The 24,561-nt window shown below is 40.5% G+C and overlaps 3 protein-coding genes across 3 annotated transcripts in view; 1 reads left to right on the top strand and 2 right to left on the bottom strand.

Annotated features, from left to right (window-relative positions):
* Positions 1–213: 213 nt before the first annotated feature.
* On the bottom strand, positions 214–9,596 carry palb2 (partner and localizer of BRCA2). Its single transcript, XM_042485346.1, has 13 exons — positions 9,569–9,596; positions 9,188–9,278; positions 9,039–9,098; positions 8,784–8,955; positions 6,072–7,601; positions 4,585–5,915; positions 4,294–4,446; positions 3,255–3,337; positions 2,972–3,121; positions 2,772–2,888; positions 1,916–2,003; positions 1,577–1,788; positions 214–1,502 (listed from the first exon to the last, which is right to left on the bottom strand). Exons 1-13 carry the CDS (start codon positions 9,589–9,591, stop codon positions 1,271–1,273), a joined length of 4,242 nt encoding a protein of 1,413 aa, XP_042341280.1. The 5' UTR covers positions 9,592–9,596; the 3' UTR covers positions 214–1,270.
* A 1,872-nt stretch (positions 9,597–11,468) lies between these two features.
* LOC121942307 (retinol dehydrogenase 8-like) lies at positions 11,469–17,834 on the bottom strand. Its single transcript, XM_042485479.1, has 6 exons — positions 17,671–17,834; positions 13,851–14,012; positions 13,550–13,729; positions 13,187–13,280; positions 11,807–11,990; positions 11,469–11,696 (listed from the first exon to the last, which is right to left on the bottom strand). The coding sequence occupies exons 1-6, from the start codon at positions 17,774–17,776 to the stop codon at positions 11,469–11,471; spliced, it is 954 nt and encodes a 317-aa protein (XP_042341413.1). The 5' UTR covers positions 17,777–17,834.
* Positions 17,775–24,561, top strand: part of LOC121941639 (collagen alpha-1(XI) chain-like) — a 54,167-nt gene continuing 47,380 nt past the window's right edge. Inside the window, 1 exon segment of the mRNA XM_042484465.1 lies at positions 17,775–17,840. Within this exon segment, the coding sequence (XP_042340399.1) occupies positions 17,775–17,840 (66 nt within the window).

The following is a 24,561-nucleotide window of genomic DNA, read 5'->3' as shown; positions in this document are numbered from 1 at the left end:
TGAGTACATTTACTCTTATGTAATTCTGTGGTAACAATTTACAATTTAGACAAATAAGAGAAAGCATGTCTTAACTGTCCACCTTCTTAAATTGAAATACAGTGCATCTAAGATGGGTTTGGTTCAACTCAGTAATATAAAAGGAGACACAAATACAACAAAATTCACAAATGTTTAATGTAAATTATGATAAAACCGTTGGCAACACTTATTTTTCTTTAAATATAGAAAGTATTACAATGTATTTCAGTCAGAACAGTAAGGAACAGTCAAAACAGCAGCAGTGGTATAAACACAGTCAGATTTGGGTCATAGTGGTCTAAAAAATGAAAATCTAACATCAAGTTAATGTTCTCACACAAGTAAGTTCAGTGTGTGTTACTCTAAAACAGCGTAGAAAGGCAGGAGGAGAAAAGGCCAATTTAGAAGCACAGTATCACTGAGGTCATTTTATGAATACCAGCGGGTCAATAACTCGTTGAAAACGTTTTGTTTGCAGTTTCTAAATGTCTTCATCTAAGCAGTATGCTGGCATTAAGATTGCAGAGACACTCCTATGCAGGAAAGTGTAATTTTGTAAACCTGAAATGTCTTTAAGGGGAGCCACAGCATCTCTTTGAAATGCGCTCAGGATCAAGTAGAATTAACAAAAATGATACTGAAGGATTTTAAAATCTTCATGTAAACATTCATACAGTGAGAGACAGACATTTTATTTGATAAAAGTAATCAAAGAGTCTTTAAAGGGATAGTTTGGGTTTTTTGATGAGAAGCTGTAAAAGGTACTTATTCATAGTCAGCGAATTATTGCACAAAGTAGATGGTGGTCAGCACGTTCCCAGCTTGGAGAAGCAGGCAGCAGTACCACCACAGAAGCAATTTACTGCTGCAGACAGATGCAGCAAAATGTACTTTAGCCACCTAAAAAATCCATATCAGTTTGAGTGTATGCTATATTTTGATTATTTTCATTGCTTTATCTTACTGTTAAACACCAATTTCTGAAGGGGAACTGAGGTGGTTATATCTGTCTATGCCCTAGGACTCACTAAGACACCACACTCACAACAAAAACAGAAACTTTACCTCACAGAACACAGGAGCTCTTGGTCTAACACTGCTTTTGATTTGTTGGTTTGTTGATGTAATTATGTGACTTTCGTGAATCTGAACTAACCGTTAAAACACCAAAAATAGAAATAGATACACTGACTATGGATAAGCACCTCGTACAAACCCACTTCAAAAGATCCGAACCATCCCTTCAATATTAGCGACAGATTGAAGTCTGACTAGTACTGTAGCAGTGTAGAGATACGTCTCCATTGTGATGTCCAGTCACCAGCGTACCTCCTCCGCCCCATCGAGCCAGCTGCCAGCCTTCACTCTCAGGAGCCCACACCATCCTCGAGGCCTCCCTGCACCCGAGCTCCCACACACACACACAGCCACTCTGACTCAGGCCCAGCACCATGGAGCCGTTAACGTCAGCTTCACACAGCCTGCAGAGCACAGACGCAGATGTTATATGAGCGTACGTATATATGCAGAAATACAAATATAGTCCTCATCTCACCTGCCAGACCAGGATTTGGGCGAATACAGCCGAGAAGCCAGGAAAGATTTCCCACTCAGAGGGTTAACGGCGACCGAGGAGAACAAGGGGGTCTTCTTCCTTTCCTCTTCTTTTCCCTTCTTCAAAAACATTTGTTCTTTTGCCGTGGCCTCTTTTTCTTCCTCCTCCAGGGAGCTGAGGAACTGGTGCTGCAGCAGGACAAATAACACTCCCTGTGCACCGACATACACACAAAAACACACACGAGTCAAATCATCTGAAGAGCTGGACAGTAACGCTGGCACAGGCAATTTTACGACACCTGGCAGTTCCCCTTACATACAAAGCAAATAGACTTACACAGTGGGAGTATCCTCGGAGACACGCCGTGTTTGATAAAACATCTCCGAGGATGATTTTCTGCAGCAGCTGTCCCGTTTTTAAGTTCCTGTCACAGAAAATACATTGAACAGTCAACAGCTGAAGTGCATGTCAGAGACAAGTCTGGCTGTTTTTTTCTGAGAATTTCTAGAATCATTATCTCTGTCAATTAGGACACATGACGTTATCAGGCCAAAATAATCCTGCTTATTCTCATCCAGCTAATTTAGTGTTTTGAAGGCAGTCTGAGAATTGAGTTGTTGATCCTGGATGAATTTATCTCAAATAACAGCATGCCTGATTTTTGAAAAAAGGTGAAAAGAGTAGAATTGAAACCATATGCAGCATTTGTTTTACATTCCTTACTAAAATCTCTCAAAAATCAACTTCAATTTCACAATTTATAGCAAAATGAGTTCAGCAGTTAATAATTTAATATATTTTCATGTTCAAATAACAAATTCCCATTCTAATGTCAGATTAAATATCATATGTTCTGATTCAGTTGGTCTCAACAGAAAGAATCTTTTTGTTTATGTTTTTGTATTTGTTTTTTATTTAGAGTACACACTTTCCTATTTTATATATTTTTTGTTATGTGTAAGTATAGGCAATTATGATTTAAACAGTCCCATTAATTTGAACCAACTCCAAAAAAAAGGGGACTCAACGTCTGAACCAAGAACACTACATGACATATTTTAACATCACATCAAACAAGTGCATTAAACCTCTGTAGAAACAAAAAGCTAGATTTCATCAAATATGTTGAGGATCTTTTGGTGTGAGGTAACCATCAGCGTGGCAATGACTATTCTGTTGCAATCTTGCTTACCAGATAAAGAGGCGTCCACCCTCATCTGAGCCGATCAGAGCATCTGAAAGTCCATCCACAGGAGCGAGGGCCCCGACACAAACACCAGGACACACAAGAGACTGAGAGCTCAATGTGCTGAGAAAGAGACGAGACACGGTTATTTCATCATGGCACAGTCAGATATCTCAGAGAGAATAAATACACCAACTCTGTGTTACCTGCCACTGTCTGACAGCGTGAACACCTGCAGGCTGGAACCAGATGCTGAGTGGGAGGAGGTCACCACTCTGGACTTGGGCACACCAATGACAGCCTGGACCACATCCTCACAGAGCAGCACTTGTAAGAGGCTGGAGCACGACAGCATCCTGTGCACGTGGATAACATGAACACAGGTAAGATGAAAAAAGCTCTTTAAACTTCAACAGCTGGTTTGTCCATGAACATAAACCGAAAATGTTCAAATGTATATCAGATAGTGACTGAGTGTGTTGTATTCACCTCACTTCTCTGATTTCCAGCTGACCCAGAGTCACGCACATCAGCCCAGCAGCATCCGGCACGGAAAACACACTGATCACAGGCTGTAAATAAATACAAACAAACAAACAAACAATAGACTGTTGCATGTCAGACTGAATTTGATATGAAAAACATTTGATCCTTGAAAAAAAGAGTGAACATTGTCAAAAAGTACTGCTGATCTATCACAAAACACTACTCAGTGAATATTTAAAACATAAAATGTAGTATATTAATTAAACAGGTAGACACAAAAGTATGCTTATGGTATGTGTTTCATTTTGGAGGATACCAGTAGAGTAATTGTGCATGATTAGCTGACGTTTTGTTAACATTCAGTTAGCAGTATGTTATCCTTCTTATCTTTGTCTTGATAAATGTGTAGCTGGCATTCGGCTGATAGATCTGAAGGTCCTATACCCACCCTTTTGTACATTGGACATGCACCTCTAAAGATTGGAAAATGTTGAATTGCTGACAGGTTTAGACACATTCGTCAAACACCAGATAGACATTAGGGACCACAGGGTAAATAGGTGGCAAGCTGTCAAAGTCTGCAAGGATCAATACCATTAACTGACTACAGTTTTGTGATATTTTGCCCATTTCCCTCTGTTAAGAGCTTATCTTTATATCTGCATTTGTTTTTCGTGCTTACTCACACATTACTTTCTGATGATGAATGATTGACAGAATGACAAATGTTTAGATTGGCACTTTTTTTAGCATTTTTTTTAGATTTATTGCCTAATACATAAAATCGCAAAATATTGTGAAAAATGTCCTGAAGAAGACCCCAGAGCCCAAAGTGACATCAGAAAACTGAACTGTTCATTTTGTCAAAAACCCAAAATTTGATTTACAAATTTGTTATAAATTTAATTGATATAAAACACAAATGCAGAAAATGCTCATAATTGAACAGCTGGAACCAGTGAATTTATGGCTTTTGTCCTTGAGTGATGATTAATCAGTGACTGTGATATGCAGGCATGCATTTGCACATCCACACACTCACCTCATTGAAGGCCCAGGTGTGTGTTAAGCTCCAATCAAAAGCTGAAGTCTGACTCCAGAGACACACTGCCCACTTTCCAGCTGCTGCGACACACAAACCACCTGAGGATCCGGGCAGACAGCACGCATCCACCAGACAGCCTCCTGCTGGGGCCTGAACACACACGCAATTATACACTCAAATATGTTATATATGCCCCAGATACACACAAAATTCATCTGCAAATAGTTACCGACTTTGATTCCAAACTGCATGTTGTAGCCAAACATCAATTCTCAATTGTGAAAGTACCTTTAATGTGTGTCTGCATCTCATCATGTGTTCCTCTTCTGATTCCACCCGCCCTCCTGAGCCCTGTGACTGCGTGCTGGAGACAGCCAGGCAGTTAGGAGGATCAGATGAAGCCTGGATTTGACCGGCGGGGGAGGCGGATGGCTGGCTCGGAGGGAGGGAAGTGATGGATGGACAGGGCGAGAGAGCTGGAGGGGAGAGTGCCTGGGTGGACGGGCTGTGTGGAGGAGGCAGGGTGAGACATGGGGCGTTGGGAGAGGAGGTCAGAGGGAGGGCAGCAGCGATAAGGTGAGGGGTGAGTCCTAGTGAAGGTAGCGTGGGGCTGGTGAGGAGAGCAGAGGCGGGCAGGTGTGGAGTTGTGAAGGGTGCTGATGCCACAGGGCTCATCAGGAGCTGCGAGTGGCGCGGTACACACGGGTCAGGATTTTTATTGTCCACCAATCTGTCTCTGGGGGGACTTGCAGTGGGTTTGGAGGATTCATTTGAATCTTGAGCAGCGTTCAGATGGTCTCCTGGAGCTTCACTGTCATTACATAACTGTGCAGCGGTGCAGCTGGTAGAAGGCTCCTCAGGGGTTTCCTGTAGAGGGCCTTCACAGGACAGAGTCTTGATAAAAGCTTTATCTTCCGTTTGGAGGTGTTTACACCACCGATCCTCCAAGGGACGAAGTACAACAGGATAATCTGTTTGTTCCTCAAATAAAATGACAGAAGACTCTTTTATTTGAAGTCCATCTGAGCGCTCGATCACATCATCATTCTCCTTGCCTGCAGGGCTGTCTGCAAAGTTGATGTGAGGCTGTGACTTGTCAATATTTACAGTCACAGTGTCTCTCGAAGGATCTTGAGCCACTGACACAGATTCTGTTGAGATGGTGTGAGTCTGACACTCTGGGTGAAGGTTGTCAGTCTGCTGCTCTAAAGGAATTTCTGTAATATCTCGACAGAATGACCATTTAGTCGGCCCGTGTTCTTCTGACATGTTTTGAAGGTCTGTGGACTCTGTTGCAGCTTGTGTTGCTTCAGTGGGATTGGGGGAGTTTGTGATTGTGGGCGTGAGGCAGAGCGGAGGCGGAACACGCATCACTGGGCTGCGCCAGCTGTTCCTGCGTGTGTTGCGGGACGGCGATGGAAAATGTTCGACTCCTGAATCCACAGCAGCTTGGCGGAGCTTGTGCAGCTTTAGGGAGGCAAACTGGTCATCAGGGAGATGAAAATCTTGTGGAATGTCAAAGTTCATCAGCGGGTTGGGGGACAGAGTGGGGAGAGGGAGCAGAGAGGACTGGGTAGGTGAAGAAGAGGGCAAGAGGAGAGACCGCCAGTTTGCAGCATCTGCAGGACACAAAGTAAATGAAAATTTAATGGGAGGAAATGGTTTCAGCCCCTTTTTATTTTTTTATATATATACAGTATATTCATTATGATTTTAACAGGAATATCTCTATGACTGTCATGCACAAATTTAAAGAGTCAAAATACAAGTCTTACCTTTACTCATCTGTGTGGATCCGTTACTCCTGCTCTTTTGAAAGATGGGATAGACCTTCTCCAGATGTCCGGAGGCAGAGCTAGACTGAGCTCTGTTAACTCCAGAAGAACGCTGTGTCTCTGCGCTGTGGGTGGATGCAGGCGGGGGGTCATCCTGCACTGGAACAGCTTCTCCTTGAGTGAGACAGGGCTGTGGTGCATCAGATAAATGGAGAGACGGGGAGGAAGAGATGAAGGGACTGGTGGGCTGGGGATCATCTGAGGTTTGTCCAAGGCCGAGTTGATGGGTGTCTAAACTAACAGAGCGTTGTAGGGGCTGAGGTCTCCCCCTGCCCCTGCCTCTTCTTCTCCTCCTACCTCTTGCTGGGTGAGCAGTGGTGACTGTGGGAGAATAACAAGCATCCACGTCGATCTGACAAGCTGAGTTTTGATCTGAAATCCCACTGGAGCTCTGACTGTTAAGCTCAGCAGATGTATTAGCAGAATGTGATTCCATGTGAGGACCTGGTGATTGTGTCTGAGTGTGTTGATCTGAACATTCATGGTCGTTTGTGTGTCTATTCGATCCTTGGCCACGGCCACGGCCCCGGCCACGTCCCCGGCCACGTCCCCGGCCACGTCCCCGGCCCCTGCGATGTCGTCCTATGTTCAGCTGGGAGAGTATGACGGCCTGCATGTCAGGCTGGCTCTGTGAAGACGACATACGTCTTGTGGTTCGGACGTAGTACTCTGCTGGGAAAAGTAGTCCCTCCACCAGGGTACAGGAGTCCAGGAGACTCACAGCCTTTACATCATGCTCTCCTCCAACCATCTCACCTTTTTCCTCTTTAATTTCAGCTGTGTTATCATGACAATTTTCAGTTTCTATTTTCTCTGTTGTGTTTTGTTCAGTATCTTTGTTACTGCTGTCTTCAAACAGCCTTTGTTGTCTACGATTCTCAGCTTCCCCTCCTCCCTCTATCTCCCTTCCTCTTCCGTTCTGCGTGCCATCTCGTTCTCTTCCTTCAGTGTTAACTGCAGCGGTCCGACATCTTAGCAGCAAAGATGTTGAATCTGATTCTTTTCTCCCTTCAGCTCCCAACTCAGTCTCTTTTTCCCTTTGTTCTGGTTGTCCTTGTATCTCTTTCTCCGCAATGTCTCCTCTTTCAGTTTGTCCACAAGTGTTCCAGTGTGAAAGCAACAAAGAGGGAGACTCAGAGTCCGTACAAGAAAATAGTTCTTCACTTTCATTCACAACCTCTGTTTCCTCTGTTTTGGCCCTCTCTTCACTTCCTCCTCTTCTAATATTCTCCACCCTTTCACTCTGCCCAGATCCTTCCTCGCTGTTATCGTCTGTGCTCCTGCCAGCCTCAGCACTCCTCCTCTCCAAGCGCAGGCGGCTACGGCGAGACCTGAGGCGCAGTGCAGGGCTGTTTCTGTGACCTCTAGCTGCATCATGGCTGGGATTTGCTGTTTGTGTGCAAGCAGTATCAGTGGGGAGCAGGAACTTGATCACCTGGTTCCTCCTGGAGTTATCAGGATTTGCCGGACCTGGTAAAAAAACATAAATCAGAGAATGTGTGAATTTTATTTTGCACTGTTATTACAGGCAAAACATTGTACTCTTAATCCCATCCATTTTACAAGATATTTTTTGATTTGGAAAGACATGTAAGCAATTTATGTGTCTGAACTGCATTAGGCAGAGGAAGAAAAGGAACATGTACACATGCAGATGGACATACATAATATGTGCACACGTACATCAAATAACAAATATATTGTTCATTTGGTGATTAAATTAGGCACAATGAAAACTGATTATGTTAAGTGAATACTTAGAAACTACTCTATCCTCCTACCTTGTCTCTCTCCTCTATTTGCTGATGTCCCAGCAGTTCGTAAACACACTAACAAAACAATAACGGTATAATCACTGCAGTTGGCATAAGTTTTGGTTGCCCTCATAATAATGCACAAGTATGACGCACGTCTTTGCATCAACAATCGATGACTTTACAGTAAATGTATTTGTCACATTAAATTTTATGCAATACAGTGTCAGTGAAATGTTATCCTGTCAGTTCCCTCAATTTGTGCATTAAAGGAGACTGTGTTGGCAAATGTAAGATTGGGCATATAGGGCTGCGCAGTTAATCAAAATATCATGGAAATAGCAATATCCAAATTACAGTAGCTGCAGCTTTTTTTGTAAAGGTAAAATGTGTCACAAAATTTATAAAATGACAACATATCATTTTAAATGAAGCATTGTGGTACTACACAGATACCCTGGCCTAAAAATCACATTCCAGATGTAAGGGAACATGTTTGTTTGGTACAGCCTGCAGAAAAAGGTTACATCATCATAGTTTTTAAAATATGTTTATCAGTGAAAATGATGATCAGTCTTACTAAAATAAAAATAATTGCAATATGATTTTTTTTCACACATTGTGCAGCAATCGTTGAGCAGACAGTGTCTCCATTAAGGACAGGCTCTTCTTGAGTATACTTAAATAATATTTAAATCAACATTGCAAGTAGAGGTGCATGATGCTATATATAGTTTATTACATGTGTAGATAAATTTTCAGCTACACTTTTGGCAAATAAATCTACTCCCTGTGTCACTTCAAGATATTTTACAACATACATTTCTATCTAATGATCACTGTAGTTATACACTGTGTAAGATATTCACGCCCTGTTCTTTGATTTGGACAGACTCACCTCCAGTGTGTCCCAGGCACTCAGCTACACCTGTGTCTGTCCCATTGGTGGTGTTTGGTATCAATGAAGATAGGCTCAGATGGGGGTTAGATGTCACCTCTGTGTCTCTCTGGTCCTGCTGACTGATTCGGCTCCTCACATGTCTTCTGACTGCATCCAAACGCTCAGCACGCTGCGAACAGATCAACATGTGCGTGAGAGACTGAGAGTTTCAACACCGGACCTTAAGAGGTAACGTGAAACAGTGATTGTTACCTGAAGTCTCTCGGCTGTCCTGAGGTACTCCCTTTGCAACAGTGCCAACTTCCTACGAAGCTGAGTGAGCGAAATTAAAAAACTCCGGCATCAGTCAGGAGACAGTGAAATGTTAATTGTGTCACTTTGTGTGTGTTTATGTACAGTACCTTCTCCTTGTCATCACAGTGCAGTGTAGTCCTCAGCTGCTCCTCACAGTGCAGGATATCTCCACATAGCTCTCCATCCTGCTCACTCGGCCTTAACACACAACACACAGATACAACACACACACACACGCGACTACACGTTAAATGTAACTATGACACGGCTAATATAACTTTGGTTTCGTTGTTGTGTGTATTTGTGAGAAAACGTTAGCTTAACATAGCTAGAAAGCTGGTGGCACAGTTCAAACTAAGTAAACGTTACCCTCGTTTAATATTTATAAACGTTACGATTCAACATAGATAACATCAGGCAAACACACTTATTTCGCTGAAATGACAACTTGTTCATAGATGTATATGTTAATATTTGGGCAGACTTACAGTGGCACCGCCGGTATGTCCATGGAAAGTTTATTTTGGTGATCGATAATGCGGGTATCGATTTAGTCCCAATTTCCCGCGACTAGATCTCACAGGCCGGATCAGTAGAGCCCCGATGACTCGATCAGTCCAGTCGGAGGAAGGAAGCAGGTAAACGCAAACTCACTAATTAACCTGAAAGTTTATTTTCGTATTTACTACAAAATACTATAGCCTTCTTTGTCACTTCGTTGTACTTGGTTTAGAATACCAAAAATGTGGAAGTGTATATGCCATATATGACGAGGAATATCTGATAAATCACATTTTTAAAGTGATATTAACCGTTGAACGTGTTGATTTAAAGTCCGACACAAACAAGCTAACGTTAGCTTAATATCTTTAGGAAGCTAGTTAACTGACGTTTACCTTACACTACATCTCCAAAACAGCAAAATACATCGCGTTAAAGGTGAAATACTTTTTTTTTTTTTTTTTTTTTAAAGTAAAGTGCTTTAATCTGGAACACTGTGGACAGTAATGTCTTTAAAACCTGTGTTTAAAACCTGGCAAATGTAAAAACGCCACAGTGGTTCTTTTAGAAAAGTTATATTGTGAAGAAAAAAAAACATCAAGTAACTGTTTTTATTCACATAACACCACTAAACAAAACTAGCTGCGATTTTTGCATAGATATTTTCATTTATGATGTCTATTTTATTTTATTTTGGCAATAGGAAAATCTGAGAAAGCAACCAATAATTTTTCACATTTGATTAGCAATGCGTTTAGAGCCAGTATAACATTTAACCTAATTAGGAAAGAAGTAAAGTTGTCAAAGTTTGCTTTCTATTTTGTTTAAACATCACACAGATAAATAATTGGGATGTAATCTTGAAAGCATTCGTCACTGTGTATCAGTATAACCAGATGTTCAATATTATATTTGGAGGTGAGTAGTCCATGTGGCAAATGCTATTAGTTAAATATAATTGCGATATTTATTTATTTGTGTAAATGCAAATGTTTGTCTGAGCTAACCACATGCAATTAAAACAATGCTGTTTTGATTACTCTTGCCCTAATATGTCAGGTAATGGCATATAATTAAATTGTAGATTTTTTAAATTTGGTGATATTGATAGGGCAGTGACTTTTTTATTTGCAAACAGAAATATAATAAGTTTTCTATCAGTGTAAAGTAGCTAGAGACATTTTGGCTTTAATGTGTTTGTCACCTGAGAGAGATGACACAGAAAAAGTATTTTCTGATGTAACTTGCATGCATATCGCTACTTTACCATCAGCACAAGGAATATGTATGCAACAATGTTAGCTCAAAACTATTAAAAGCACTAAAATAACTCCTGAAAGGTATAAATGTCAGATTTTAATGTCAAAATAATTGCTCCAGTATATTGACAGAATTTGAAAAATATGTTCATAGATGCAAATACATAAGCTGCAAGTAAACAAGGTGAAATAGGCCTATCTTACTGAACCAATTAGAGTTTACAACAGTCTGAAATGTGAATTTGTTTGGGACTGTGGCTAAAATATTGAAATCAGGCTACAGTATGCTGTCTTGTAAGTGCAAACCCTATTTATTTGGCACTCTGGGCAGGCCAAAACATTTTTTTAAACTGTTGTAATATCTCAACTCAACTGGACTCAGATGTGGCATCTAGACATCCACAAACTACAATCTTATACAGAAAAAGAATACAGGGGGCGCTATTCATTGCAAAACAGACTGCATATACTATAAATAGAGGTAAACATGGCAGGTCACAAAAATATAAACTCTCTGAAACTGTTTACATATGCATGTACTTGTTTCTTCCTCTGACAACCTTAGCCGAGGTAGTGCATGGTCCTTACTGCAGTCTGTTGTTCACAGTTGTGTACAAGATGCATATTTCTAGTTTGGGGAGACAGTCCTGCTCCTCAGACAGCCACAGGTGAGGTACTTCATGGCAGTCATGCTGATGTGCATTAGAGAGCCCAGGTTAAAGAGCATGTGGTAGAAGGCATGGACAGACAGGCCTCCAGTTTCATCAGCATATTTCAACGCTACGATCGGCGTGTATAAGGGGTTGGTCAGATTACGGAAACGCGGGCTGCTCGCTTCAATCACTTTCTTGGTGCACTGCAGAGAGTGAGAAGATGGACACAAGATTTGAGCGACAGGTCAGTGAGGCAGACAGACAGACAGATGAGGCACAGTGAGACTGAGTCACAGGCTGCCTGTGAACTTACTCTGGCAATGTCGTCAGGCGTTTGTCCCAGTGTCTCAAAGATGTCAACAGAAGAAGGAAGATAGACGTTTTTGAAGTAATGCACCGTGTCAGGATCAGCTCCAGGATACTCCTTCTGCCTCACATCCTGAATCATCTTTGCCTCAAATTCTGTGTGCACGGGGCCCGGCTCAATCAGTGACAATCTGAGGAGAGACGCAAGACAGAGAGGGAACATCAGAAGACTCGACCTCATCAACAGAACATTGTTAGATAAAGGAAGAGCTCTTTGTCAAATGGTTAACACTATGGCTGAAATAATTTACTCATTAATAGTGCAACAGAATAGTAATCAACAACAATGAATTAACCCCATTAACATTTGAGTGTAGGCTGCCAAAATTAAAAAAAAAAAGAAAAACTTTTTTTTCTTGTAAGACCATTGCAATGAACTTGACATTGTACCACTTTGATTGTTATTTTTGTTTTATGCTGACCACACTGACCAGACTAGAATCCAATCTATCGATGGGTTTGTGTAACTTTCGTTGTGGCAGCCTGCGAAAATTTAGCAGTGCTTCAAAGAATATATGAAGGCTGTAGAGTATGGTAAAAGATTTAAAATTTTTAATAATTTCCCAAATCAAAATACCAAACATTTTGTAGGTTGCAGCTAGAGAAAAATCTACCAATAACGTTTCATCCTGTGCTGTTGTCAAGTCAAAATTAAATTTCTGACCACATGCATGAAAAACTAATACAGTTACCCTCAGCATCATCAATACTTTTCTGTTTAGTGCTAACTAGTAAATCTTAGCACTCTAATGCTATGCATCTATGTCTTTGTTTTGTTAGTTAATAGAGTGGTGCATAGATGATGTTTTTTTTTCTTAGGCCAACACAGAAATTAACATCACCCTTCATTCCCTCAACAAATCCCAATGAGATTTTCCTCTTGGATTTTGGATTATTGCAAAAAATACGATATGTGGCAAACAATATTTAATGTTTTGTTCTGCTAGAAAATCTTCAAACGAACACCACTTTTATGCTGTTAAAATGTAAAACATAAATGCCATTGGTTTAAATAAAAAAGGTAATGTTTGGCTATACACAAACTACACCACAGTCACATGACTTAATGTCACCACCACGACAAGGCTGTAAAGCTGTGTGGCATTATGATGTTCTGTTCTATCATTTAGTCACTTGTTTGCAACAACTTCTTTAAAGACACATAAAGGCTTTCAAATTCACGTTTTGTATTTACTTACATATTTATTTACAAGATAGAGGAACCATAAGTGCTAAAATGCACCGATGCATAATAAAATTGCTGACACATGTTTAAGGACTCATTCCTACATCACTATGTGATCAAAGTAGTATCAGTGGTACTTACGTGACATTAAACTTCAAAAGCTGTACTGCCAAACTCTCACAGAAGCCCTCCATAGCAAACTTGGAAGCTGCATACACGTCATTAAACACTACACCTGTAGGCACACAGCAAAAGCACAAATTTCACTTTCAGACAGCGTGAACAGTCTAGTAAACCTGCGCCTCCTAGTCACTGTTTTGAAGACACATCCCATTTTGTAAAGACATAAATTAGTACTTCCTCAGTCATCCACCAACTCTCCCATTCATCCATCATCAGCACATACATACATCAAACTGAGGCCCGCAAACCTGTCATGTCTCCCTGTACTGTGAAAAATGCCCCAGCCCGCCTCCTCTCCCAACACTCATCCTGTCTACTAACCTTGCAGTCCCATCACACTGCTGACCACGATGATGTGTCCTCCCTTCCTTTTCTTCATATCAGGCATCACCTCTTTGATCATGCGGATCACCCCAAAGAAATTAGTCTCAAACACTTTCTTCATCTCGTCGATGGGGATGCTCTCTATCGGACCCACGAGGCCGATGCCTGCGTTATTGACTGGTCAGGAGAAGAGGAAGGAAACAAAAAAAGAGGACGATGAAGAAAATGAACAATCAGCATCATTTTGGAACAGTGTAGCAGTGCATGGTGCAACATGATGAGGATGCATTTTACTTACTGAGAACATCCACGTGCCGATCTTTGATGCCATTAATACACTGTTTGACAGACTCATCGTTGCAGACGTCCAGTACAGCCAGGGAAAGAGTTTTCCCATACGCATCTCCAGCTGCTTCCACCAGCTTATCTTTACGTTTCAGATCACGCATCGTTGCAATGACTGTAAACAGGTGGAAAAGAAGGACGTTCAAATGTTATGTATTGTATTAGCTTTTGAAAAAATGTCTTGCTATACTAATCAGACATGTAAATGGATTTGAATACAAGTTAAAAGAGAACTAGAGCCCCACAGTCTCTTATACTCATATCTTTAACTCAAAGATCCTACTAAACTGATTAATAATATTTGATTTTTTTGTAGCTTTTGCCTTCATAATGATAGGACCACTCAAGCATGAAAGGGAGAAAGAGAAGGGATGACATGCAGCAAAGGCACGCAGTTTGGAGTCGAATCCACAGCCACTGCGGCGAGCACATAGCCCCTGTACACTGGGCATCCACTCTACCAGGTGAGCTAATAAGCATCCCACTGATTAGTAATATTTGTACACCTCTTCATATAATCTAAGATAAAATTAGTTTGACAATTAATCAACATATTCCATGATCGTTAGCCCAGGGCACACAGTCAAACTGTTGTGTTATCTTTGTTTTAGGATGCAGAGATGTAAGCAGTTTCCTTTCCAGCGCAGTAGTCGATCAATACTCATTTAGAAGAATCAACAGTTGTGAAGGGCTAAAAATATAGAGATAAACCACAAATTCACAACTTTTTTTCCACTGGCAGCTTTAATGAAAAGAGCAGCAGCTCCACACTGACTTTAAACCACAAATTATTTAAATGTTTCACTCCCACTTAGATCCTTGTCATACCTCTTTGACCCCTGTGGAGGCATTCGTCTTTTCATCATCACTGTTTGCCAATATCCCCGTGAATAAATTATGCTCATTTAATTTTCATGGGCAGCTTCCAAGTGTGAGTTTGTGAATGGATGTAACACTCCCACAGCTCTGTGCCTTCAGGCTGTGGCTGTAAATAGGCATGTGATTAGGCAACCTGCCCAGGTAAATGAGGTTACAAAAAGGCAATATCTGAAAAGTCAAGCGGAGTTCATTGGCTCAGGCTGCATGTAGACTCACGCAAGATACACACATAAACACCAACGTCATGGTATGCTGATTCGACCTCAGTGTCTTCATGTGTCTTCAAGCTCTTGTGTAGCAGCAATGCATGTTCTGTCAGTGTGCGTATGTGTGTATTTTCAGTTTTAGGAAACAATGTCTGTGCTGAGTGATGCTGTGTTTGTGTATGTTTCCTGTCATAGGAGTGAACGGAAAGAAAGGAGCAAAGGTCATGAAGAACTGAGAAGGTGATGCAACAAAAATATTGTTAGAGACATGATAGATGATAGGTGAGAATGGAGAGTAGAGCACACACACACACACACACACACACACACAAAGGAAACTGTCTTCACATACATCCCTTTCCTGACTGAACCCATGGGCTGTTTTTTTCCCCCTGAATTCGCTTTCCAAATAACTGATATAACACAACAATGGAAAAGCTAGTGCTAAATATAATATCACTGTAGAGGAGATAACCTTAAGTAGCCCTAATATAGACACACTGTGCTCATACACAGACCTGTTACAACAGCCAGTTTACATATCAGCATTAGCATCTTGCTGTGATGCTCACGTCACCTGCCTCCTCCAGAAATAGCCCTTACCAGCCTTTCATCCACAATGGAGCTCAGCGAGCCAAAATTAGCCTTCCTAAGCAAGGCTGTAGTAGGGCTTTAATTATTGTCTGGCGTTACCTGTGCTATCCTGAGAGTGACTCAAAGGTTAAGTTGGGATCAGAGACATAAATATGTGTGGCAGCAGGGAGGCTGAGTGAGCTGTTCTTAAAGGAATACTTCACAAAATGACCATTTATATTTCAATTATTCATGCCTTGTTACCTTGAATTTGTAAAGAAAATGTTGTTTTTCTTGCACAGTGAACAGAGAATCCAAAGACGGCAAACACTGTAAACGGAGACGAGGTTTTACAGCAAAACTATATCAAAACGTCATTTTACAGAGTAATACAATTCGCGACAGGTGTTTTGATGTAGTTTCGCTGTTAGACCTGGTCCCTGTTTACTAGAATTAATCAACAGTGTTTGATGTATTTGTATTCTTTGTTCACGGTAGGCATGAGAGAAAAATTATTTTTTTAAACATGTTGCAGGACTCAAATTCAGAATAAGTGCATATTTACAAAAAAAACCCAAAATTCTAAAGTTCATTAGTTTGAACACTAAATGTCTTGTTTGGGCACTGTAATTAATTAAAAATAAGATGAATTTGCAAATTATTGCATTCTGTTTGTAATTACGTTTTACACACCAGTTCCCCAAAATTTGGGGAACTGGTGTTGTGTCTACAGGCACATTTTCTAAAGATTTATTTTCCAAAATATATATATTTTTTCTTTTTCAATAATTTTTTACTTTTATTTAATTATTTGTTTAGTAATGTTTTGTAGTATAATGTGCAATGTTCATCATGCGCAGTGTAATGTGTTGCATATTTTGGCAGCATTTAATTTACAATTTGGAAATTGAAAAATGTGATGAACAATTTTAAATGGTTCATAGAATATATGCAGTGTTTTTTTTTTTTATAAAATGTTTAACCTTATTAAACTTTGCTAAATTTAAACTGTTTCTGAGCGTTTTCTTTCTTGTAGATAATTGAACTAGTCTTAGCATAAACTTCTTTTTAAACGTCAGTAAAATTAGTAGTTACAAACATCCCTTATCTCTGCAAATTCTCTCGAAATAGAAAACCTCCCAGACTCACTTTGTTGATGAAAGAAGTGATACAGAGTTATAAGGCACACTTTTCTCGATTATGATGCATGTAGGAAGGAAACTTTTCCTGTAAAAATGATATCTTGAAAGTGATTGTATGTCAATTGGACGTCTAAATTCTATATTTTTTCTTCAAATTCTTGAAAGCGTAAAAACTATAAAGCAAAAATAAAATATTACACGATACACAGATTTGTGGCAGCCCAAATATTTAACAGGTATGTTGTCTCTACTATGACATCCGTAAATCATTATCACTGCATCTGCTCCACAGAAAGTAGAGTGTGACCTCTGACCTCTCTGTAAGGACAGGAAATACTGTAGGCAGTGGAGATTCCCTTTCAGGGCTCAGTAGTGAAGTTTGTAACCACAGTTTTGAATTTGCTGCATTGTGTCTATTTATGAGTTTATTCTGGTTCATTTACTAGAATCAGACAGTCCTGTTATTGATTCTTGGTTGCGCCTAAATTGAATCCTCCTTTACTCTCATGTGGTTCAGAGTTTATTGTATTTTTTAATTTAAAACACTGAAAACAACATCTCAGTCAGCTTCAGACCCCCCCCGCTATGACTGAGATGCACAGAAACAGAGGCTTTAATCTGCATAATCATGTGGACTACCATGTAACACTCTTATGTGCACTTCACTCATGATGTAAGCATCTTATGTGTAAACAGTGCAGGAGAAGTGGTGATGATGGTATTATGTTTATGAAGGGTTTAACACATTGTGTAACATTTGCAAATAAAGCTGTTACTATTAGTAGCAGCTGTTGTGTCATTCCATCATTTCTTTATTATGAAAGTATTTTTCTTGTATTTAGCTATTCTTGGTAACACAAGTATAGCCTTCTTACATGTCATGCCAAACAAACTGAAATTTCAATTAAATGTTCTCTCTCTTTCTCTCTCTCTCTCGCACACTCACGCACGCGGACACAGACAGTGCACTTACCGTGGTAGCGCTTCTGTTCGTCCTTGGCCAGCATCACGGCCATCCTCAGGCCGATACCGGAGGAGCAGCCGGTGATCAGCACCACTTTCTGCCCGGGACTCGCCATGGCTCCACTGCCTGTCTGCTCTGCTGTCACACTGAACGCCAGCCGCTCTGCTGGACGAGCTGAGGTGAGAGCCACTGTTAAGAGGATAAGAGTGACACACACACAGTCACATGGACAGAGCGCAACTACACAGGGATTATCTAACCGGTGCACGGATGGTTGCCCCGTAACTTCTTTATTGTAGTCCATGATAATAGACATTTATTAGTTTAAACTTGATAGACCCTCTGACTTTTACTGGCGGGTTGATCAGAAGTGTGAAGAACAAATTGAAAAAGTTGAAATCACATACTGATATGTAGTCAGCCTCTGCAAGGTAAAGAGGAGTGGTGCCCCCCAGTGGTCAATATGATTTATTGTTCAAATAAGTCCACTGTAGCACCATGACTGAAATGACTACTGTTATTCACAGCCAGTGCAAATCTGTCTCCATTATACAAGAGGATGCCTGAAGAAGATGCAGAGTGAGTGTTAGAAAAGGTATAATTAAGTCCAGTAGAATACTTGAACACACACACAAACTATCTATCTGTCTTTTGCACAAACACTTGAACTTAAGATCATAGCTGCCACTCATCATTTTAACACAGCCTTCTTGAAGCAGGTGGAAGGGCATTATGAAATATGCCTGGAGTCTACTTGCCCCCCCCCCAAAAAAAAGTCAGTATGTATGTGTGCCTGTGTTCAAGCAATTTACAGCTGTTACCAAAACACCACTGTCACCACAACATCAACTTCTAATGATCATCGTGTGTTAAGTTTACAATATCTTTATTTTTAAACATAAAATGATCTACCAACTGAAGAATATGCATACAATATACTATAATGTCATTATCTTGTCCATATATTCTTCCCCAGTATATCTACAGAGACATTTGTGTGTCTGCTAGAAAGCACTTTTGCTTTTTGCTATTTTTTATACAAAATGCTGCTGCAAGATGGTGCCAAGAAGAACAATAATCATTCCCTATCACTAACATGAGTGTACTCAAAACATGCACCTTCAATCCAGCGCTCTTCTTCATGTGCACATTTCTTAATATGTCAGTTATCAGTACACAATAACAATTTATTGATTACGCTATTTTTTGGCAAATTTTCTTTCAACTTTAGTTTAGTTTGTTTTTGTCATTAAGACATGCATTTGTTTAACTTGATTTATTTAGATTAAAACAAATGTTTTAACATCTTCATCTGCTTCAATATTATATAGATTTTTTTTTACATTTGAATGTATAAAATATGCTACCGTGCTATATAAATACATTTGTATTTGATATATTTGGTTTTAGTCACCTGCTTATGCTATCCCTTTCAAGTCTAAGTCATATTTCAACTTGCAAATGATCTAAATAAAAACATGTTTTCTTAGACAATACCGGCTGAGCTGAAGCAGGACAGAGGAGACCTGAGGCTCATATAGGTATTCATGTGCATCTATGCATGTGTGTGCATGTACTGAGCTCAGATCCTGTCAGTCTTTTCCCCCTATAAACTTTTGCCCATAAACACCTAAAATATTTCTGATACCTCCCAAAGAGCTGCTAGTTTTTTTGACTTGTCCACATTAGAGATAAAGAATGATAAACCCTCAAAGTGGAGGGCAGGAAGCACATTCTGCTTTTTATTGTGCCTATATATAGGAAGAATATGGCCTATGTGTGTTTGAAGAGAGTTTGGGGTGGGCAAAGACAGACAGGCACTGGAATTTGGAATCTGCAGCAGCATATTTTTATTAGTTGGGCAGCACCTTTGTCCTGTCCTAGCATGCTTTGTGTGTGTGTGTGTGTGTGTGTGTGTGTGTGTGTGTGTGTGTGTGTGTGTGTGTGTGTGTGTCTGCAGAGAGAGTGCATAAAATTAAATGTGGCACGAGCTTTCATTGTTCATGCTGCTTGTTTTGTATTTGGTCCTATAGAGAGAGAGACTTTGCTGGCAACTTTATTTTCAAACATTGAAACTTATTGCACATGTGCTTGAGCATATGTGCGTGACAACGTTATAATGTTTAGCTATATGTCGGTGCGTGCGTGCTAATACGTGCTCGTGCGCGGGAGAGCTACAGAAATAGAGACAGCACATAGTCCCTTAAATCACTCAGACAATAACGATGCCGATAATGACACGCGCAGTAATTATGTTTCTGCCCCACGAGCCCCAACCAGGAGTCTCCAGGGAGGGAGGGGTCACCCCGGAGGAGAGAGGGAGAGAGGAAAGGAAAGGGGGGAGGAGGGGAGAGAAAGTGAGGAAAGTTCTCTGCGGGTGAAGAAGGAAAGACCTCCCGAGATTAAGAGCTTTTTTCCCCCCCGCTGGTCTCCCTTTTTCATCCGTCCACCAAGAAGAAAAACATCAAAGACAGGAGTTTACGCGCTGCTAAAGGTCATTTTTCATCAATTAAATCAGCCTCTATGCACGCGCGCTCTTAATTGCCAGCTGGTGAAGCGCGCGCTGAGACGCACGGGCGCGAGGCAGCAGTTCCAAGGCTGTTAAAGCTCTCGCGCGCAGAGCCAAAAGTTTCTCTGACTTCAGGTGTCTCGCGGAGCGCACGGGAGCCACGAGGGGATTACTGGCCGCCGTATCGATAGCTTCAAATGCAATATGATGGATCGATGGAGTCCAGTGCGCGAGACATGGCTGCTGTTGCTGCTCGTGTCGGTGTTCCACACCTCAAGGGCAGGTAGGCTGAAATATCTGTGTGCAAATAATTAGCTCGCTCAGTTCTAATGCCAAACTGCGTTTTAGCCTGTAAAAAGTTCAAGTTTAATTTGCCAGTGCTTTCTCCCTCCTTGTCTTTTTTTCTCTCTTCTTTTTCTCTGTGTCGCATTAGTTGTCATCATTTGTCACCACCTGCCCTCCAGACCCCTGTGAGCTCATAAGAGTTTAAATGTCATCCTTAACTCTTTCCTAACATCATTTAAATATTTTCCAGCAAACTCACTCACTGTTTGCGTATTTTAAAAAATCAGGACTGTTGATGTGAACATGATTTGTCAGTGGTAGGTCAGTCCCCAACACCCCAGCCCACCCTCCCTCTCAAATTTTTTTCTCCCAGTCATTTTCCACTTAACTTCAGAAAAATTGGCTTTTTGACAGATGATTTTGTCGTGCCAGGTCATGCAGACATAAAGCTTATTGAACTGAACCACCATATTTCTGGGCTCCTCGAGCCCAGTGCACATTTGCTAGACAGTCGAAAAGGCATTGGTCTATATGTCTAGACTTGTTCTTCCATACTTGCATCAGTCCATGTTCTCATACAGCAGCATACAGGATATTTAACCTGTACAGCTGGGTAATGGGGAACAGACTGAGGCAAATCAAAGTGAGCTGCGCTGAACTGTGCTGAACTGTGCCGAGGACTCTTGGTTACATCCCCCAGAGCTGCACTGGAGGCACTCGAGGAAGACTTTGTTCTTCTGGAGCTTTAAGAGCCTGGTGTCATTGATGGTTATTAGGATAAGTGTGCATCCGTGTGTTTAAGAAGAACATTTTATGACTGTCTTTATGAATGCTGTTTTATCCTCTAATGTAAGACGATGAGAACATAAAACCTACAGAAAATCTCAAAGTAGTCCCTTACAGATGAGAACATAAAACCTACAGAAAATCTCAAAGTAGTCCCTTACAGATGAGAACATAAAACCTACAGAAAATCTCAAAGTAGTCCCTTACAAGGTAACAATGCAGTTTGAGTCAAGTTTCAAGACCAGAACGTTTCATGTAGTTTTGAGCTTTTAAGTTTACTTTTCACCTTGGACACAGTAGTTGACATAATATTTTAAGCTAAAGGTCCATTGAATCGCTTTTCCTGGAGTTTTCATGTATACTACATCAGCAGATGGAGTTTGCAAGTTGTAATGGAAGTGTAGGTGGTTAAAATTTCACTTTTTACTGGAGCACTTAGAGGACTTCTCCTCGATGGTAGATTAAGAGAAAAGTCTGTTTGTGGAAATGCGCTTACTGCTTTCTTGCCAAGAGTTAAATGAGCAAATTGATACCCCTCTCATGACTGTACAGTAAAGCTTGAACCAGAAGCTGGTTAGCTTTGCTTGGCACAGTGACTTAAAACATGGGCAAACAGCGAGCCTGGCTCTGTCTAAAGGTTAACAAAATCCTCTTATCAGCACTCTAAAGCTTTCTAGTTAATGTGATTATTTGTTTTATCCATTCAAATGCCAAATTGGAGACAACACTTGCTTGGATAAATGTGTATTCTTGGTAAAAATACATGTGTATAAATAAACATTGGTATGTATTTTTTCTGATGCACTGAGGTGTAATTACTACGTCTCCTTTCCGTTGCACATTTCTTACATACTAACACCTAAAGTGAAGCGTTATTGATGTTACAGATCTGTCTTAGTCTTCTGTTATGAACCTTTTCCTCTACTGCATTGTTTGCATAATGTAATATTTCACCCAAAATAGTATGCAATTCACTATTGGTTTCATGCATACTAAAAATCTCACATGTTGTTTCACCATTCAGTATGTTAATATGGAATTTCGGACATTGCCTTTATTTTGGCCGGGGGAAGTCATTTCCTGGAGTCTTGGAGGTTGCAAGGCAGCTTGGGAAGTTGAGCTCTTGGCAAGAAAATATGCTTTTTTTCTCCCCCAAAATTTAAAACTTAAAAAAAAAACTGAATACTGCTTCTTTAAAAGTTCATTCTTGATCTCACAGACAGTTGACAATGTGAGCTCAACTCAAGATGAGATCTGCTGATCAAGATAATGTGATATCAGCAAAAGTTCCAGATCAGCTGCTAAATGTTGTTCAAGTTGACGATGTTTAGTCAGCCACATATCATTTCCTCATGTGCTCTTACAACATCGACAGTTTTCAGCCTGCACAGAGAAAACCACACAAAAGTCTTTTAAACATCATACACCCATTACCTCTGCTGTTTTCCTCATTTAATGGCTGTTTTTTTATGCAAGTCAGCATCGACCCGCTTTATTCAGGATTACGACAGCGATTTGCTGTGAAACAGTCAGTGAGCAGGTGACTTGGCAAAGACTCCACCATGTTGCCTCCACGTGCTGAGAAAAAGCTGAAAAGCATTTATGTTATGTAAAGGCAGCTTTGAAAGAATTCCCAGCGATCTGGCTTTGTACTAAAGATTAAAAGACAACCTGAATGCAAGCTACTTTATTATAGTTTGTTTGATCGTGTGTTAATAATATATTAAGAAAAATATACAAAGTCAAGACAGAAGCTGTTGGGCATTTTTGTAGTATAGTTATCACGCTATATCATGTTGCAACTTAAACACATTCTGGGTGAAACCTCACTTTGTCTGTGAAGGTCATTACTGAAGTGAAATAATGTGACCTCTTGACCTTTAGGGTCATCTTGGGTCAAACTAGGTCAAGGTGTGAACCCTGTAGCATCTCACAGGCAGTCAGAGAACGCGTCCTTGTAAACAGGAATTTTACTAGTAGACCTCCAGGTGAAGAGAAACACAGATACATAGCAAAACAAACTTGCTTCAACACATATACATGCAGTATAATGCATACTTTGTTTTTGCTCTCATGTTTCTCTCTTAGCTATTGGACAAACTCGGTCCTAACAACCACAATTAAGCTGTCTTCCATTATTTCTCTCTTGATTTTTTGCTTACTGTCAATTGCGATCACACACCTGGCTGTCAGCAGCTTGAGTGTGAATTATGATGTTAGTTTTCCGAGCAATGTGGTCAAGTTACGGTCAAGCATGTCACGGTGTGGCCTAAGGTGTTTCATGCTCTTACCTGGATCACTCTCTGACTTGGACGTTCAAGTACTATAAGCCTGACTCTAGCTATTTATTACTTTGAAAGTATTCAGTCAAATCATCTGGCTGCCAATGTAATGCAGCTAAATCAGATTTTGTTTCATTTGAAACCTCTCTGTACACTCTGAGCTAACTGCTTACAAAACTCCAGTAGTTGAGATAAACTCAGAACCCCAGTCTCCTTTGGAAATATGTTTGTATTGGGCACAATTTATATCTTGTTCAAAGTGTTCATACAGAAAATAGTTTTTCAATAGCAGACTAAAAAAGTAACATTGGCACTAGGTGTGATGAGAAAATCAGACTTGATTTAAGCACTCCGTCCGGTAAGGCTCTCAGCCAGGTAGACATGTGTTTCTAACAAGGAGATACCCGTTTCACCTTTACAGCGTGCGCTGCTTATATTTCATTGTATGTCATCAAGAATGACAACTTAACTTTTAATTTTAACCCTGGTACAATATTAAAAGACCAAAGGGTAAAGATGGGTTGTTGCATGGATCTGCATAGGTTGAACATTTACAAAATGGTGCTCTTGTGGCCACACCCCTCTCAGTGATGTTACAGCAGGTGTTGATTTGACAGATGATGGGAAACATCTGCTGTGACATCACTGTATGAAGCCAGAGGCACAACAGTAGTGGTTTTCTACCACATGTGATTCAGAGTGGAAATCATCTTTTTGAGATATTGTCAGGCACGCTAGCGGCTTGCCTTTAGGGATGCCGGTGTCTAGCAGTTGGTCTGCCACTATTGAATGGATTGGCATGAAACTTTTGTTTTGACATTTATGTTTCTTCAAAGTTCTGCAAATCTAATAACACTCACATCAGCCTCAGCTGTACTAAAGTTGTTTAGTGCTAATTAGCAACTGTCAGTATTCTAATGCTGTGTTCATACTATAGGAGCATCAGTGAGTGCGGTTACATGGACATGAAGAACGTGTTTATTGTAGGGTTTTTGGAGTATACAGTCTATGTGTTTGAGCATGTAAACATCATCTTCC

The sequence above is a fragment of the Plectropomus leopardus genome, chromosome 4, assembly GCF_008729295.1.
Source record: "Plectropomus leopardus isolate mb chromosome 4, YSFRI_Pleo_2.0, whole genome shotgun sequence".
NCBI classification, from domain to species: Eukaryota; Metazoa; Chordata; class Actinopteri; order Perciformes; family Serranidae; genus Plectropomus; species Plectropomus leopardus.
This window is presented reverse-complemented; position numbering and strand designations above follow the sequence as displayed.

Excerpts from the sequence above, each read along its gene's own strand:
- palb2 (XM_042485346.1), bottom strand. The coding sequence starts at position 9,591 with ATGGACATACCGGCGGTGCCACT. Across the intron at positions 4,447-4,584 it reads GATGCAGACACACATTAAAG|GCCCCAGCAGGAGGCTGTCT; the intron begins GTACTTTCACAA and ends GTGTGTGTTCAG. Across the intron at positions 2,004-2,771 it reads GGTGGACGCCTCTTTATCTG|GAACTTAAAAACGGGACAGC; the intron begins GTAAGCAAGATT and ends TTTCTGTGACAG.
- LOC121942307 (XM_042485479.1), bottom strand. The coding sequence starts at position 17,776 with ATGGCGAGTCCCGGGCAGAAAGTGGTGCTGATCACCGGCTGCTCCTCC. Across the intron at positions 13,730-13,850 it reads TCGGCACGTGGATGTTCTCA|TCAATAACGCAGGCATCGGC; the intron begins GTAAGTAAAATG and ends TCTCCTGACCAG. Across the intron at positions 11,991-13,186 it reads CTTTTGAAGTTTAATGTCAC|ATTGTCACTGATTGAGCCGG; the intron begins GTAAGTACCACT and ends GTCTCTCCTCAG.